The following is a 15569-nucleotide window of genomic DNA, read 5'->3' as shown; positions in this document are numbered from 1 at the left end:
TTCCATACTAAATCTCTAAATTTTAATTAATAAGTTTTAACTTTACATAATTATTTAGTCTAGTTGGATAAACTTAACTGTGAAAATTAAAATTAAAATGACTAATGTAAACAATTGAAGAGTCTTAATTAGATATATTTACCGTAGGAAAGCTCAGTGCTACCAACCTTTTTTGTTCACTTTGTAGGGTTTTGTACCACTGACTAAGTAGACATACCATTTCCAGATTAAAAGCTTTTGCCTTCAATAGTTCGTGGTACTGTCGGTTACATAGTTCCGTTGTCAGCTTTAAAACAACTTATTGAATTGGAAACTTATTGTAAACTATATAGCATATGTTTAGACTCGTTGAATGTCACGCATTAAAATATACTGAAAATATAAACTTTGAAAAGGGTAGAGACCAAATATAATATTATATGTCCTGATTGAATTTAACATGTTAACAGCTGTTCCGTATAGATTGAAAGTCCTCTAAATACACTTCAAATTGTGGGTGGTTTACCAAAATTATTGATCAGTAAACGCACTCTTTTAAAGCAAAACAACTATGATCAGAGTCGTATACCATCAAAATATAACTACAGACTACTGGCATGTCTTATGATTAAAGAACAACCTCTAACATAAGACGAAAACCACAACCACATTTATTCTAAATTGCCTTACATTACTTAATAATCAAACCGTTTAATACGCACGACTTTAAATACAATTTTTGTACAATTTATATGTAAAGATACCTTGGAAAAGAAGTTTAAGTTTCATAGTTGAAAATAATTGCAAGGAAAAACTATTTAAATATTAAATTCAAATGTTGAATTCTGAGTTTCGCCTTTTAGTTCTCGAGTGCCTATAGTGAATGTAATTATACTTGAAATCAGTAACGAATATAATGAATATTTATAAGCACTCAGAAGTGTTTTGCTACTTTAGCTTGGGGTAAAGGTACCAGCAAGGAACTTATTGCATAAACAGCTGTAATGGCTTGTTAACCACTTGGAATAAATTAAAAAGGATTCAAATAAGTTTATTCTTTGGCTATGCATTGAATGAGGGATCTTGTACCTGTTTTAAAAGTAAAGGATAAAATCACAGATAAAACGTACTCCCTTAGTAGATTTCTCATCCGCTTGGAACAGCTATTTTTTATTGTTGGGTCTGTCCAGTGCTCTGTAAAGTGGGTAATATTTTTCTAGTAGGCTCGAATTCAAATATCGCCCAATAGTTTGTGAAATGAGAAAACCTGGAACCTATTGAAAGTTAAGAGCCACATATCAAGAAATAAACGGTATGGGTTATCTTACACGTACTTGCCAACTGATTAGCATATCTTGCCTAGTTAGCTTGTCGAATTCCTTGTGTGCTGGAAGTAACTATCTGTGGTTTTACGGGGAAAATCACTGTAGTTGCAATCATACAGTAACTATTATTTTTACAGCATTGGGGGTTGTACTATTTTTGTTTACAGATAACAAGTTTGGGATGTTTTTAATAAAATCCGTTATGAAAATCTGAAATATTTATGGATTTTATAAAAAAATTCAAAACAAAAATTCAAGATTTAAAAAAAATCCTGGAGATACGATGGATTAGTACCCACATAGTTAACTTCTTCAAAATCAGACCACCTGTATACATCCACACAAACACACACATCACTTAGAAACCAAATGTTTTGGGTTCAGGGTACCGAAAACTAATAGTTATACCTAAAACTCAAATGCGAAGATTTTGACGCAAACAATACTTTGTCCTTAATATAAATGGGGGAAAATGCAATGCTTTTTCAAAGAGAACCTTATCAGTAATGAATAACATTAAACAACAAATTATTTAAGAAAAGCTGTGAGAAGAAACTCAATCTCATTTTTACACTTAACACATTATAAGCAAATGAGAAATTTCCTAGGAAAAAGAATAAAGCGAATGAGGTTTCATCTGGATTCATTCCTTGCAGCATCTGGAAACATATTATCATTAGGAGTCTGATGAGAGCAAAAACAGGTGGTTCAAGTAGAATCGTACAAGTTTGATATCATCGTAATGTACTTGTGTTTTTTAACTATAAATCGAGCATTGTCATAGTATCATAGTAGTTTCATTTTGCAATCACTCAAATTGGGACTTATTCCAAAATGTGTATTATCTACCACCAAATATTTGTTCTGGTTTGATCACTATTGGGTCAAGCAAACAGAAAACTACATGAAACTTTCCTTCAGTATATTACCTGATTTGTTATACGCTCTCTAAAGAATATTTTTTTTCTTTATAAATGTTTCAAGATTACATGTAGATGAAAACTATCATTGAAAACATTTTGCAAAAGAGCCACTTTTCTGTATAATGAATGGCTATAAGCCATAGTACCCATATTTATAACGCGTTGGCTTTTAAATTTTATGTCTTAGTTATAAACCCTAAGTGGTGTTAAAGTAACGAGCAAACAGTGGACAGTCACTACGTATATTTTAGTTAGTATAGGTGTATTGAACTAAAGAAATTTTATGGCTCTATTAAGTAAAACACGTTAATTCAAATCCACTCATTCAAAACAGACAAATATTTTAATTTACAATTCGTTGCTTAAGTGCGACTGTTTCCAACATGAAAATAGTCCCACAGGAGAGTTTTCTGACTTTATTCATTTTTTAAAGTTATGACTTTACAAATCTTGATTTGGTATATTTATTTTCCCGTTTTACTTTATGTACATCAACGTTTGTTATATAGTACTCTGTATTTGTAATTACGATCTTTATTATTTACTAAAATACACTAAAGATTGTATCGAGAAATCGATAAAATAATGTGGGTAGCTAGATTTAAAAACCATGTATAAACATCAGGAATGAAAGTGACATGTCCAACGATTTCTTAGAGAGTTTGGTTTGACAACTCAAGTTATATCTAAGTCTTATAACCAATAGCTTACTTCAACCAAAGAAAAATATTTCCATTTGGGATTGTTTGAATCGTCTTGGTTCAATAAAGACAGGATCAGCTGATGTTGTTTTAAGATTATCCACTATGCTAGCCCTCTAAAGGTCTTCTATGATTTCGATTAAATATTATTTCACCCTGGTATTAAAAATAACAAAAATTTAAGTTAAAAAATAATGAAAATGTTGATTAACGAAAGATAGAATTATAAACAATCAAATAGGAAGTTGCACTCATTGGTGGATTGTAAAAAAAACCTAATGCTAAAAATTATATTCATTATAATGTAGTTAGTATATGCAATTTGTAAAACACTCTGAAATATTAGACAAATTAGAAAATAGGGTTCTTGTAAATTCAATTTACATCAATTAATTCGACTTCTAAAAAAAAAAAAATTGTACTTTTTAACTTCAAATATTAAAGTGGTTTTTTCTTGCAGAGTAAATAATTAAAGAAAGATTATCATTTATATCTAAGGAACGTTAGTTAATCATAGATTTCAAAAACCTGTGACATCCGATCTTTTAAACAATCTTTTTCTGGGAATAAAACAGAACACAAATTGTACAGAACGAAAGTAATTTTTGTTCAGTTACAGTGAATTGCTCAAAAGATTGTATCTCGCTCCTAAATCAGTCAAAGGGTTCTAGCAATTGTAATGTTGCAATACCGGAATTCCTAAACGGACAATCATTTCACAATTATCTTTCAATCTGTTTCTGCTTCCGATGAAGAGTCTAACAACACCTTTACACCTTCAATGCAACTGTCAGTGCTTCACAAGGAATTTCAAAAGTATATCCACCGGATCATTTTCCCACAGATTTTTTACTTCAGAAAACAGAAAATTATCGATTTATTCAAATTTAGATGGTGTAAAAAAACAACTAAATACGAATAGAATATATTTTTTTGCATAGTGGCTAGGTTTTAATCGGAGTCATTAATAGTTAAGTTTTACTGGAGGTTTCTTTCATATTTAAATAACTTTAAATAACACAAGTATTTAAAGTCGGTAAGATGTTTCTCTAACAATCCCTTACTCCAACAAAAAATATTACGGTAATGTAATCAACAAAATGTTTGATGCATAATTAAGGATTATTCTAACAACCTTTCCTCACCTAACGGTGTACTTAAACGTATTATTAAGAACCATTAATTTAAAACCAAACTTATTTATTCCGTTATGTTTTCCTATAGTTAGTGATCAGTATGATTAAAATTTCATCAGATACTTTTAGGAATGAATCATAAAACACGTTTATAAATTTGGAAAAAGAAAAACGTGTTTTCTAAAACAAAACCTTGGAGTTTATGCCACGTATTTATTTTCAAAATCTCTTTTATACTCTGTGTTAGTGAAGATACAATAGAGAGGTATATTTTATTTTAAACTCAATTCATACTAACAGCTTCAATCGACGGCATAACATTATATTTAATAAAGTATACAGTATACCGAGGACGAAAATATTTCATCAACATTCTCAGTGCAGAGTAAATGTACAAGTAGGGTAACATTTTATTTGTGCATGGTTTTAGTTAACAAAGTGTTGTATCTCTGGCCTAACTAGAAGGTAACCGATCTCTGAGGTAATGTTGCTGTTTATTGCTCATTATTTATGAACATATTTCACCCTTGAGCGAGATACTTGGAACTTTATAAGCGAACGAACCTTATCTCGCTTCGTGGCTTGGTTAAAATCCATAGCAAAATAAGTGCAAGTAATACTGAACAATAGAAACAATGAATGGGTAAGGATGGAAAACAAGTATTAATCATATGTTATAAGTTAATGTTTAGCATACCTATTTGTAGAACATTTTTGTTAATGATCGTGACCTTGAAAATCAAAAAGTAATAAATCACCTACTAAAATATTTAATGTATTAATTAAACACTTGTCCTCTCTCAAAATTGATTTTTTTTTTATACATACAATTTCGACTTGTATAGCTTATGTAACCAGTCTTCTTCGAAGGTATAGTATTTTATCGCACCAAATATCATGCCTTGACGATTCATTTCTAGTTCTAAACCATCTTATATTTATGGCTTCCCAGAATTATTTGCCTGCTTGTATATAGTTTGTACATATTACACCAAGTGTACTCTTAGTGTCTGTGATATATAATAAAAAATGAAATATAGTAAAAGAGTTGGTATTGGAATAAGACTTACATGTTATCCGCTAAGAAATGTGTCAGAAAAACAACAGAAACCATGAATAATCGAACACTGCAGCATATTATGGTGTTTTTACATACTTGTACGTGAAATAAACCGTAAAGGTAAAACAAAATCACTTTTTTGCACATCATTGGAGTATAAATTGTAGGGTTTTGTAAAGACATAGCTTCATGGTCAGGTTATATGTGTTGGTGCATTAAAAATTACGTTTGCCAACACTTTATTACTCGTAATGTTAAATTTCACAAAACTAAGCCTCCAAACGGGCCCATTATAACCTATATGATTGTTCCAAACTGATATATTTGATGTAATTTATCTAGTTTAATAAAATTGCAATTTTAAGTGTAGAACTTGTGGTGGAAAAGATGTTTTACTAAATCCATATACTGTAATTTAGAAAACACCGCAACAGAAAACATGTTTCTGAAACCAGTGCAAGTTAAGTAAAGTAAAATACCTCTGGGAACCTTTTGCTCTCATACAACAAATGTAAAAGATTGTGTTGTTTATCACTTCTAAACTTTCAAAAATAATTTCAGAAAAGTTAGTTTTAATGGCAAACTATATTATCGCCTTGTTTCTATAGTCTCACATTTCCTATCGTTATCTATCTAACATATTTTTAGTTGACTTAATTTAGCTTCAGTTCCCAAGACTTTGTAATTCTTAAATCTAGAATATAATTTATTTTAAAGAATTTGATTTCAATAAAAATAAACATCGAGCTGCTTGTAGTGTGTGAGTTAGTGGCGTATTCAATCCCTAGCAAATCAAAACAAATGTTTAAAGTCTGCTTTATTCTAAAGGCTTTGTCCTAACAAATGTTAACGTTGTACGTTTGAATAAATGATATTGATTTAGGGTTAGTAAACTAGACAATTTAATGGACTAAATCAACCAAGTCATTATAATTTTGGGAGTTGATGGGGCCCCCTTATATAAAGTGATATCTATACTATTATAAAGAAGAGGTGGTGTTTGTGTGTTTTAGTTGATAAACGTTAATGGCCTACAAAATATTAGCTTTAAATGACCTGATCGATCTAATTCCTCATCATGTTCATAGAATATTTACATTAAACATCGGTCCCAGAAACATTGAAGATAGTAATAGTAATAGTAATAGTAACACAAGTGGATATCATAAGGGGAGTTTAGACTCTTTCTAGTCTATTCCCACAACTGTCTAGTCCAGCCAATCAGATGTGGTGTTTATGGCAAGTGATGGTTGTTAATAAGAGCTGTATGACGAATATCCGTTTAGCAGAATAATGGAATTTCATAAATATTCCTACAGATTCAACAACCTTTGTAAACTTACCATAGCTCAAAAGAATTTAAAAATCATCGTACAATTTATAAGACATAACATTTTATTGGCTTTTTAACATTTGTACTTGTATTGACAAGTCAAATTTAGAGCATACATAAGTATTTTTCTTGAAGATTTCATTCTTTCTTAAACATAGTTAAGCAAATTAATTTAAATAAATATATAACAAACTAATATTAAATAACCAAGGGGCGAACATTTTATTCGACTACAAATAAATAAATAGGCATAAATAAATAACTGATAAAATACAAGGAGATAAGCTATGCACTGATTAGACCTACTATCAGAACTAACAGAGTGCTATTAAAATTTAAAATTCACTACGTTTGTATGTAAAGAAAAATGATTAGGAATTTAAAGGTGCATTACATATTTTTAAAATCGTCAGATAAACTAAAAAAATCATTTACTTGATCAAATGGCCTACTAATAAAAAACGTGTCAATTTTTTTTCTTAAAATTACTAAAATCTCATCTAGTCACAGCCAAAAAGGTGCATTACATATTTTTAAAATCGTCAGATAAACTAAAAAAATCATTTACTTGATCAAATGGCCTACTAATAAAAAACGTGTCAATTTTTTGTCTTAAAATTACTAAAATCTCATCTAGTCACAGCCAAATGAGCCTTATTGTAGAGCATAATACTTTTCCAAACGGAATTGAGGAATTTATTGCATGGACCTCATTCCTATGGACCCGTCCTACTTAACAGATTTTAACAATTTAGGTGTCATTTTAGAATATTTGTCTAAGGAAGAATAATAATGGGCTCTACAATAAGATCCTTTGGCTGTGACTAGATAAGATTTCAAAGAGACTTTCTAGAGTTGTTTTACTTTTTTCTAGACTGATCCACTATCTAACCATCATCCTATAGCCTATTTTGCTTTCTTTGAGTCACTAGCATCTTATAGGATCTTCTACGGAGGTTCTTCAAAGATTCACGATGTACTATTATTACAGAAGAAGGTTATTAGAACTGATATAGCACACTGTCGAAAACTTTTTATTGACCTACAAATATTAACAATGGTAAATTTATATATTTTTTACCTCTTTTTATACTGTACACATTTAAGAGCAGATCAAAATATAGTCAATAAGGTTCCTTTGGCTGTGACTAGATGAGATTTTAGTAATTTTAAAAATAAATTGCACAGTTTTTGATTACAAGGCCATTTTAGTAGGTCTAGTCAGTGCATGGTCTATCTCCTTGTATTTTATCAGTTATTTATTTATTCGTGCCTATTTATGTTAGCCCCTTGGTTATTTAATATTAGTTTGTTATATATCCATTTAAATTAATATTGCTTAACTATGCTTAAGAAAGACTGAAATCTTCAAGGATAAATACTTATGTATGCTCTAAATTGGAACTGTCAATACATGAACAGATGTTAAAAGACCAATAAAATCCTTTTCTTATGACTTGTACGATGATTTGTAAATTCTTTCGAGCTATGGTAAATTTACCAACGTTGTTGAACATGTAGGAATATAAAAATGCCTATAATTCTGCTAAGGGTATAGTCGTCATACAGCTTCCATAAACGGCCATCACTTGCCATAAAGACCACATCTGATTGGCTGGACTAGACAGCTTTGGGAATAGACTAGAAAGAATCTAAACTCCCCTTATGCTATTCACTTGTTGTATTAATATCTTTAATGTTTCTGAGACCGATGCTTAACAATGTAAATTAAGTATGAATACGATGGGATGGATCGAGCAGATCATTCAAAGCTAATGTTTTCACACATATGTACACATCTGTACACATCAAGTGTACGTTAACCTGTACATTATTAAAATAGTTGGTTGAGACGATCTTTGCCAAATCCATTTTAATTAACATTGTAAATATGCTATGAACACGATGGGATGGATCGAGCAAATCATTCAAAGCTAATGTTTACACACATATGTACACATCAAGTGTACGTTAACCTGTACATTATTAAAATAGTTGGTTGAGACGATCTTTGCCAAATCCATTTTAATTAACAATGTAAATATAGTATGATAATGATGAGATGGATCGAGCAGATCATTGAAAGCTAATGTTTACACACATATGTACACATCAAGTGTACGTTAACCTGTACATTATTAAAATAGTTGGTTGAGACGATCTTTTCCAAATCCGTTTTAATTAACAATGTAAATATAGTATGATCATGATGAGATGGATCGAGCAGATCATTCAAAGCTAATGTTTTCACACATATGTACACATCAAGTGTACGTTAACCTGTACATTATTGAAATAGTTGGTTGAGACGATCTTTGCCAAATCCATTTTAATTATCTTTTTTAGTTTTTAACATCATATCGTATCTATTAAATTTCATCTATAGGCTATAATAGTTGCAAAGAACATAGTTAGTTTCGGAAAGTAAATAAATTCATCTCAAAGCTAATGTCTACACACATATGTACACATCAAGTGTACGTTTGTACGTTAACCTGTATATTGTTGAAATAGTTGGTTGAGACGATCTTTGCCAAATCCATTTTAATTATCTTATTTACTTTTTAACATTATATCGTATTTATCTATCGTATTGTATTTATGTATCATATATCATATTGTATTCATCGTATTTATTGAATCTACAGGCTATAATAGTTGCAAAGAACATAGTTAGTCTCGGAAAGTAAATAAATTCAGCTGTGCCATTGATAAGACTTTTCCTTTCTTAGCGGAAGCCACTGAATTCTGTGGACTCAAAATTACGGTATTGGTATTTAGTCGAGTATAGTGATCAACATTTTGGAAAAACACAATCAAAGATGATATTCCAAGAACTATTCAGTACTACCCAAAACGAAAGTATCCATGCTCTAGCAGTTGGACGACTAAGAGGTGATTGGTTGATGCGCTGAAACCAACACTAGTTCAAGATGATATTCCAAGAATTATTCAGTTCTACCGAAAACGAAAGTATCCATGCTCTAGCAGTTGGACGACTAAGAGGTGATTGGTTGATGCGTTGAAACCAACACTAGTTCAAGATGATATTCCAAGAATTATTCAGTTCTACCGAAAACGAAAGTATCCATGCTCTAGCAGTTGGACGACTAAGAGGTGATTGGTTGATGCGTTGAAACCAACACTAGTTCATGATGATATTCCAAGAAATATTTAGCTCTACCGAAAACGAAAGTATCCATGCTCTAGCAGTTGGACGACTAAGAGGTGATTGGTTGATGCGTTGAAACCAACACTAGTTCAAGATGATATTCCAAGAATTATTCAGTTCTACCGAAAACGAAAGTATCCATGCTCTAGCAGTTGGACGACTAAGAGGTGATTGGTTGATGCGCTGAAACCAACACTAGTTCAAGATGATATTCCAAGAATTATTCAGTTCTACCGAAAACGAAAGTATCCATGCTCTAGCAGTTGGACGACTAAGAGGTGATTGGTTGATGCGTTGAAACCAACACTAGTTCATGATGATATTCCAAGAAATATTTAGCTCTACCGAAAAAGAAAGTATCCATGCTGTAGCAGTTGGACGAATAAGAGGTGCTCGGTTGATGAGTTGAAACCGGTCGCCTTTCATCAGTGACTTAATCACACTGACGGAATATAAGGTATTTTAACCTCTAGTAATAATTTATGTTGTGATCAGGAGGCAAAAATGTAAAAAAAATTACCAAGAGGTTAGCTCTAATCACATATGCAAGATCTAGTTCTATGTAACTGATAGATTCTAATTTCTAAACAATATTACAAGGTATGTCACTCTGTGAGTTCTGATAGTAGGTCTAGTCAGTGCATGGTCTATCGCCTTGTATTTTATCACCTATTTATTTATGCCTATTTATTTGTAGTCGAATAGAATGTTAGCCCCTTGGTTGTTTAATCATTATCATTATATGTTATATGTTTATCAAAATAAAACTCATAAAAATAAAATATATAATTACGCTGTTAGTCAATATCAATTGAGATAAAACAAGATGTACTATCTGTATTGCATCTCGTATCTGTACTAAGGTGTATAAAAAAGAATTGAAAGATTAATACGAGATCCAAACCATAAAGTTTATTTTTGATAGGAATAATGTATTTTTCCAAAATCTATAAACGCATTTATAGTTTATGATCCATTTCCAAAAGTAATTGATCAAAGTAATCACACCAAACAATATTTTATTTGATCAGTCAACGGAATAGATACGAGTAGTTTGAAAATCATCCAATACTTGTAAAGCATGAAAATATCTTTAGATAATTTAACATAAATAGCTCTGAACAGTACTTTAAAGCACGCCATTAGCTGTCTGAAAATGGGAGTCTTTGGAATAATCTTTAATTAGAATTAATAACAAAATTAAAAATAATCATATTTGTTGTTCATTGAACATGACTAACAGTTTAGTTAAGTTAATGTAATTATTTCACTTTGTTATCAAGTGCCCGAATATACTAGAACATCTTGCCCGTTTATAGTACTTAAATCTGTCATTTAACCTTTAAATAAACCTTCGGTGTTAAATTAAATTGTTAATATGTTAAAAATGCAATTTTCTCCAGTAAACAATTAACTTTGATTATTATATACAATCTAAACACTATTCAAAAGCAAATGATAAACTACTTAAATTAAAGCCCAGGGTCTCTAATTCAAAGCCATATTTTATGTGTATTTACTATCTGTTTTGCGTTGTATAACTAAATCCAAAATCCTGGGTATCCTACAGTGAAAAACCATTGGTATAACTATCACGGTAGATAACTTTTAATTTCTTCATGAAGCACTGAAAGTTGCAAGTCAAGCTATTCATCGGAAGCAGAAACAGATAGGGTTGATAATTGTGAAATTATTGTCCGTTGATATTTATAGAATCCTTTGACCGATTTAAGAGCGAGATACAATCTTTTGAAGTACTTTACTGTATATTAACTGTAACTGAACAAAAATTACTATCTGTAAAATTTATCCTGTATTTTAAAGTACCTTTAATTGAATTGACTTTCTCATCATGGTACTAATCTTATCAACATTTAGCTACATGGTAAGACCTGGACCCGGGACCGATTTACTTTTTCGTTTTGAGGTCCCTAGAGGCCAAAAACACAGTTCGTTCAAAATTATATACATGTATTTCAAATATATAAGTCCGGAAAAGCGATAACTTGAGTAATTTTTGTCAGATTTTGATGAAATTTGGTTTAAAGGTTTAAAGCGGAATAAACTTAAATGAGTTCGCGAACCAGCATGATCGGACCATAGGAACGGGGTTTTACAGGGTTTTATGGGGTAAAAAAAATTGGTTTTCTCATTTTTGACCCTCAAAACACAAAATTTCTCAAGTGTATACAACTTGATACAATTTTATATTATTGAGTTAAAATATTCCACACTATAAAATGTATATGGGATTTCAATATTGTACAAACATCTGGAATGAAAGTGAGAAGTGTCACCGACTTCTTTGAGAATTTGGTTTGACAACTAAAGTTATATCTGATAACAAATAACTTACTTTAACCGAAGAAAAATATTTTCATTTTGGATTGTTTGAATCGTCTTGGTTCTCAATAAAGACAGGATCAGCTGATGTTGTTTTAAGATTATCCTCTATGCTAGCCTTCTAAGGCCCGGTTTCTCCAACGCAGTTTAAACCAATGCTGACGTTTAAGCTGTGGTTTAAACTTGAAAAGTGTTTCTCCAATGTCTTTGACAAGCTTAAACCGAAGATTAGTTTAACTTCATTCAGGACCATGGTTAAACCAGTGAGTCAAGTTTAAACTACAGCTGTTAGCTATGATATGTTGTCAAATATTGTTTACATTAATAAAATAAACAAATAAAGTTTTCATTTGTCAAGTCTACACCAGATTGTGTGCATTTTTCTCACTTTAGTTATTTACGTTTCTGTTTGTGCCCCAAAATCTATGTCCTAACATATAATGGAGGAAGTCATAGATATTCTGGATGGGATAGAAGACGAAGATTTCGAAGAAGTAGTTCAAATTAGAAGAGGACCAGTAAAAATTCGAACAAGAATTGACCATTTTACAAAGTGGGATGAAGCAGAGTTTTTTGCCAGATATAGGATGAGGAAGAGAACGGCTAATATAGTGTTGGAATTGATCAAAGAGGAAATAAAGTGTGCAACAATTAAAAACAGGGCAATATCTCCTGAAATGAAGTTCCTAGTCACACTCAAGTTCTATGCTTCAAGTGGTTTTTTAATCAATGTAGGGGATCAAAATGGCATTCATAAATCAACAGTGAGCAAAATTGTCAAACAGGTATCAGAGGCTATTGCACGGTTACGTCCACAATTCATTTGTATGCCATCAACACAAGAAGAACAGTCAAAGACGAAACTTGGCTTCTTTGAAATAGCTCGGTTCCCAAACTGTGTAGGCGCTATCGACTGCACTCATGTAAAGATTTTGTCTCCAGGTGGTGACAACGCAGAGTATTTCAGGAATAGAAAAGGCGTTTTTTCAATAAACGTACAAGGGGTTTGTGATAGTTCCCTGCGCCTTACAAATATAGTAGCCAGATGGCCTGGCTCAACCCATGATGCCCACATCTTTACTTCCTGTAGGCTTAAACAAGAATTTGAAAAAAATGGACTGTTTGGAAACGGTGTGTTGGTTGGAGATAGTGGTTATGCCTGCAGTAATTACTTAATACCCCCTTTAGAAAATCCAGTTCTTCGAGAAGAGCAACTGTTTCAGGAATCACAGATCCGTACAAGAAATCCTATTGAACGTTGTTTTGGTGTATGGAAAAGAAGGTTTCCAGTGTTAGCCCTAGGAATAAGACTGAAGCTAGATAGACTGGAAAGTGTTTGTGTTGCTACAGCAATATTACACAACATATGCATTATGGAAGGTGATGATACTCCGCCTGTTTCTCCTGATGAATTAGCTGCAATTGAAGCTCTTCATGATCTGCTAGGAAATGACGGCCAAGTTCCAGAAAGGCAGAGGCGAAGAGGAGGAAATGGACACTTACAGACCCGCAACAAACTAATTTACGAATATTTCAGAAATATGTAACTCAGCTAGGCCTAAGAAGTATGGCCTTTATTTAAATCTGTTTATTGTAAAAGTAGGTCCTTATTTGATTTTGTTTGTTTGAGGACAGTCTGATTTTTAAAAATATTTATTTTTTATTTTTAAGATTTTGTGTATTTTGCATCTTTGGAATTTTGTGTAAATATATATCATAACTCACTTTTTAAATGTTAACATAGTATAAACAAACTGTAAAAAATGTGTACAATGCTTTTTTACAAGGGCTTGGATGGCAACTCCTTTGGCCACCGGGAACTTAAACTGAAAATAGAAAGGATGCCGGGGCTCAACACGCCAACCAGCTGCACTGGGCTCAACACGCCTCTAGTGCGGGGATGGGGAAGCACCAGGCTCAACACACCATTTTACATTGCCAAACCTTGGCCTTCTTAAAACACTTCATTACAAGTACAAATAAGTAAATAACACAACATATAATTCAACTGAGAGAAATATTTTTTATACAATCAAAAGAAATTTATTAACAAACGTAAGTTAACATGTTTTTTAATGAACACTGTGACATGGTGATAACTACTTATGCATAATCTCCACTTAAGTTTAACTGGTTTTTTAATTTTACCTCTTCATTTTTTATTTTTAACTGAACTAATCTTCTTTCTTCCTGGAGTAGTTCCATTTTCATGCTATGCTCTTCCTTCTGCATTTTTATTTGTTCTTCAACCATTCTCTTCTGAAGGCCAAGAAGTTCTTCCTTTGCCTTCGCTACTAATTCAATCTTCTGGCCAGCCCTTGAACTGTCTATTATTGTTTTTTTTTATTTTTAGTAAATAATGGTGCAGATTTTTGTGTCCTAAGACTGGCAATTGAAAAATCTTTACCAAACCCACAATGCTTTGCTGGTGTTGTGACGGATACCTTTGAATCAGGGATATTCCTTGGTGGTATGAAAGGTTTTTTTTCATTAGGAATTAAGCTTGAATGTTGTTCATTTATGATAATTGAAGAGCTAGGCTTGGAAGATTCAGATTGATATATACCCATGAATTCACAGTTTGGACTTACACTTGGCCTACTACTACCTGTCTCTGTAATTTCGATTTCTACAGGTATGCTCAGGTTATTCGCAATCTCTTCCTCACCCACAACTTCGATTTCGTCCATCTCAAAACACTGGATCCCGTCCTCAGCATCATTGTCAAACCTTGTTTGAATTCCAAATAATGGGAGCTCCCCTAAAATTTCTTTTACCTTGCAATCTGTTTTTGTAATAATACTCGGTGGTTTGTAGGAGCCTCCACCAGTGCCTAAAACAAACTTTTTGTCCTCAGCCAACTTTTTTTTGGAAGTTTTCTTTATATTGTCGTATTTTACTTTTAGAGATTTCCAGTCTCTGTAAATCTGCCCGCTTTCAAGGTTGAAATCTTTTTCTATTGTTCGCCAAGTTTCATCTTTTTCTTTGAGCGTTATATGGTCGCTTCTTTTACATTCTAAAATGTCCTTGTATTTTCTCACCAAATCTAATAACAAACTAACCTCACTTTCCTTGAAATTTTTAGTTCTTTTTAGTCCATCCTGTGATTGGGTTTGGTCCATTTTATCAGAGAAACACTACTTATGGAATGTTTAAACTATACACTAGACACAGAAAATAGCCAAATAGTTAAAAAATTCTTACAATTTAATAACATCAACTTGAGTCAATATAAGGTTAAACACAGTTAGCACTGTAAACAAAAACAGATATTTACACTCTGAGCTATGAAATAAACAAACAGGGCTGCCAACTTACTCGCACCCCAGCTTAAACTAAACCTCCTGGGTAGTACAGTTGGAGAAACGACAAAAAAGTTAAACTTAGGTTTAATCTTTTATTTGGTTTAGTTTAAACGTATTTGGAGAAACCGCCCCTAAAGGTCTTCTATGATTTCAAATCAATACTGTTTCACACTGGCATTAAAAACAACAGAGCTTAAGTTTAGACTTTACGATATAGCTTTTTATGTAAAATATAAATTTAACACTCACTACTAAGAGAAATTTATGAGCTAATAAAGTTAAATTTAATTGG

At 31.9% G+C, this 15569-nt stretch overlaps 2 protein-coding genes across 2 annotated transcripts in view; both read left to right on the top strand.

The window, feature by feature from the left end:
* LOC129005997 (FMRFamide-related neuropeptides-like) overlaps window positions 1-15569 on the top strand; it is a 79739-nt gene that overhangs the window by 41200 nt on the left and 22970 nt on the right. The window lies entirely within an intron of this gene.
* LOC129005987 (putative nuclease HARBI1) lies at window positions 12413-13519 on the top strand. The gene has a single exon (XM_054435067.1). The coding sequence runs from the start codon at window positions 12413-12415 to the stop codon at window positions 13517-13519; it is 1107 nt and encodes a 368-aa protein (XP_054291042.1).

Source organism: Macrosteles quadrilineatus, unplaced genomic scaffold (genome assembly GCF_028750875.1).
Source record: "Macrosteles quadrilineatus isolate MER2022 unplaced genomic scaffold, UCM_ALF_1.0 Scaffold_51__1_contigs__length_872494, whole genome shotgun sequence".
Taxonomy (NCBI): Eukaryota; Metazoa; Arthropoda; class Insecta; order Hemiptera; family Cicadellidae; genus Macrosteles; species Macrosteles quadrilineatus.
The sequence above is the reverse complement of the archived record's forward strand: the minus strand, read 5'-3'. Positions and strand labels throughout refer to the sequence as shown.

Bases quoted from the DNA above. Each gene is read 5' to 3' on its own strand.
- LOC129005987 (XM_054435067.1), top strand. From the start codon at position 12,413: ATGGAGGAAGTCATAGATATTCTGGATGGGATAGAAGACGAAGATTTC.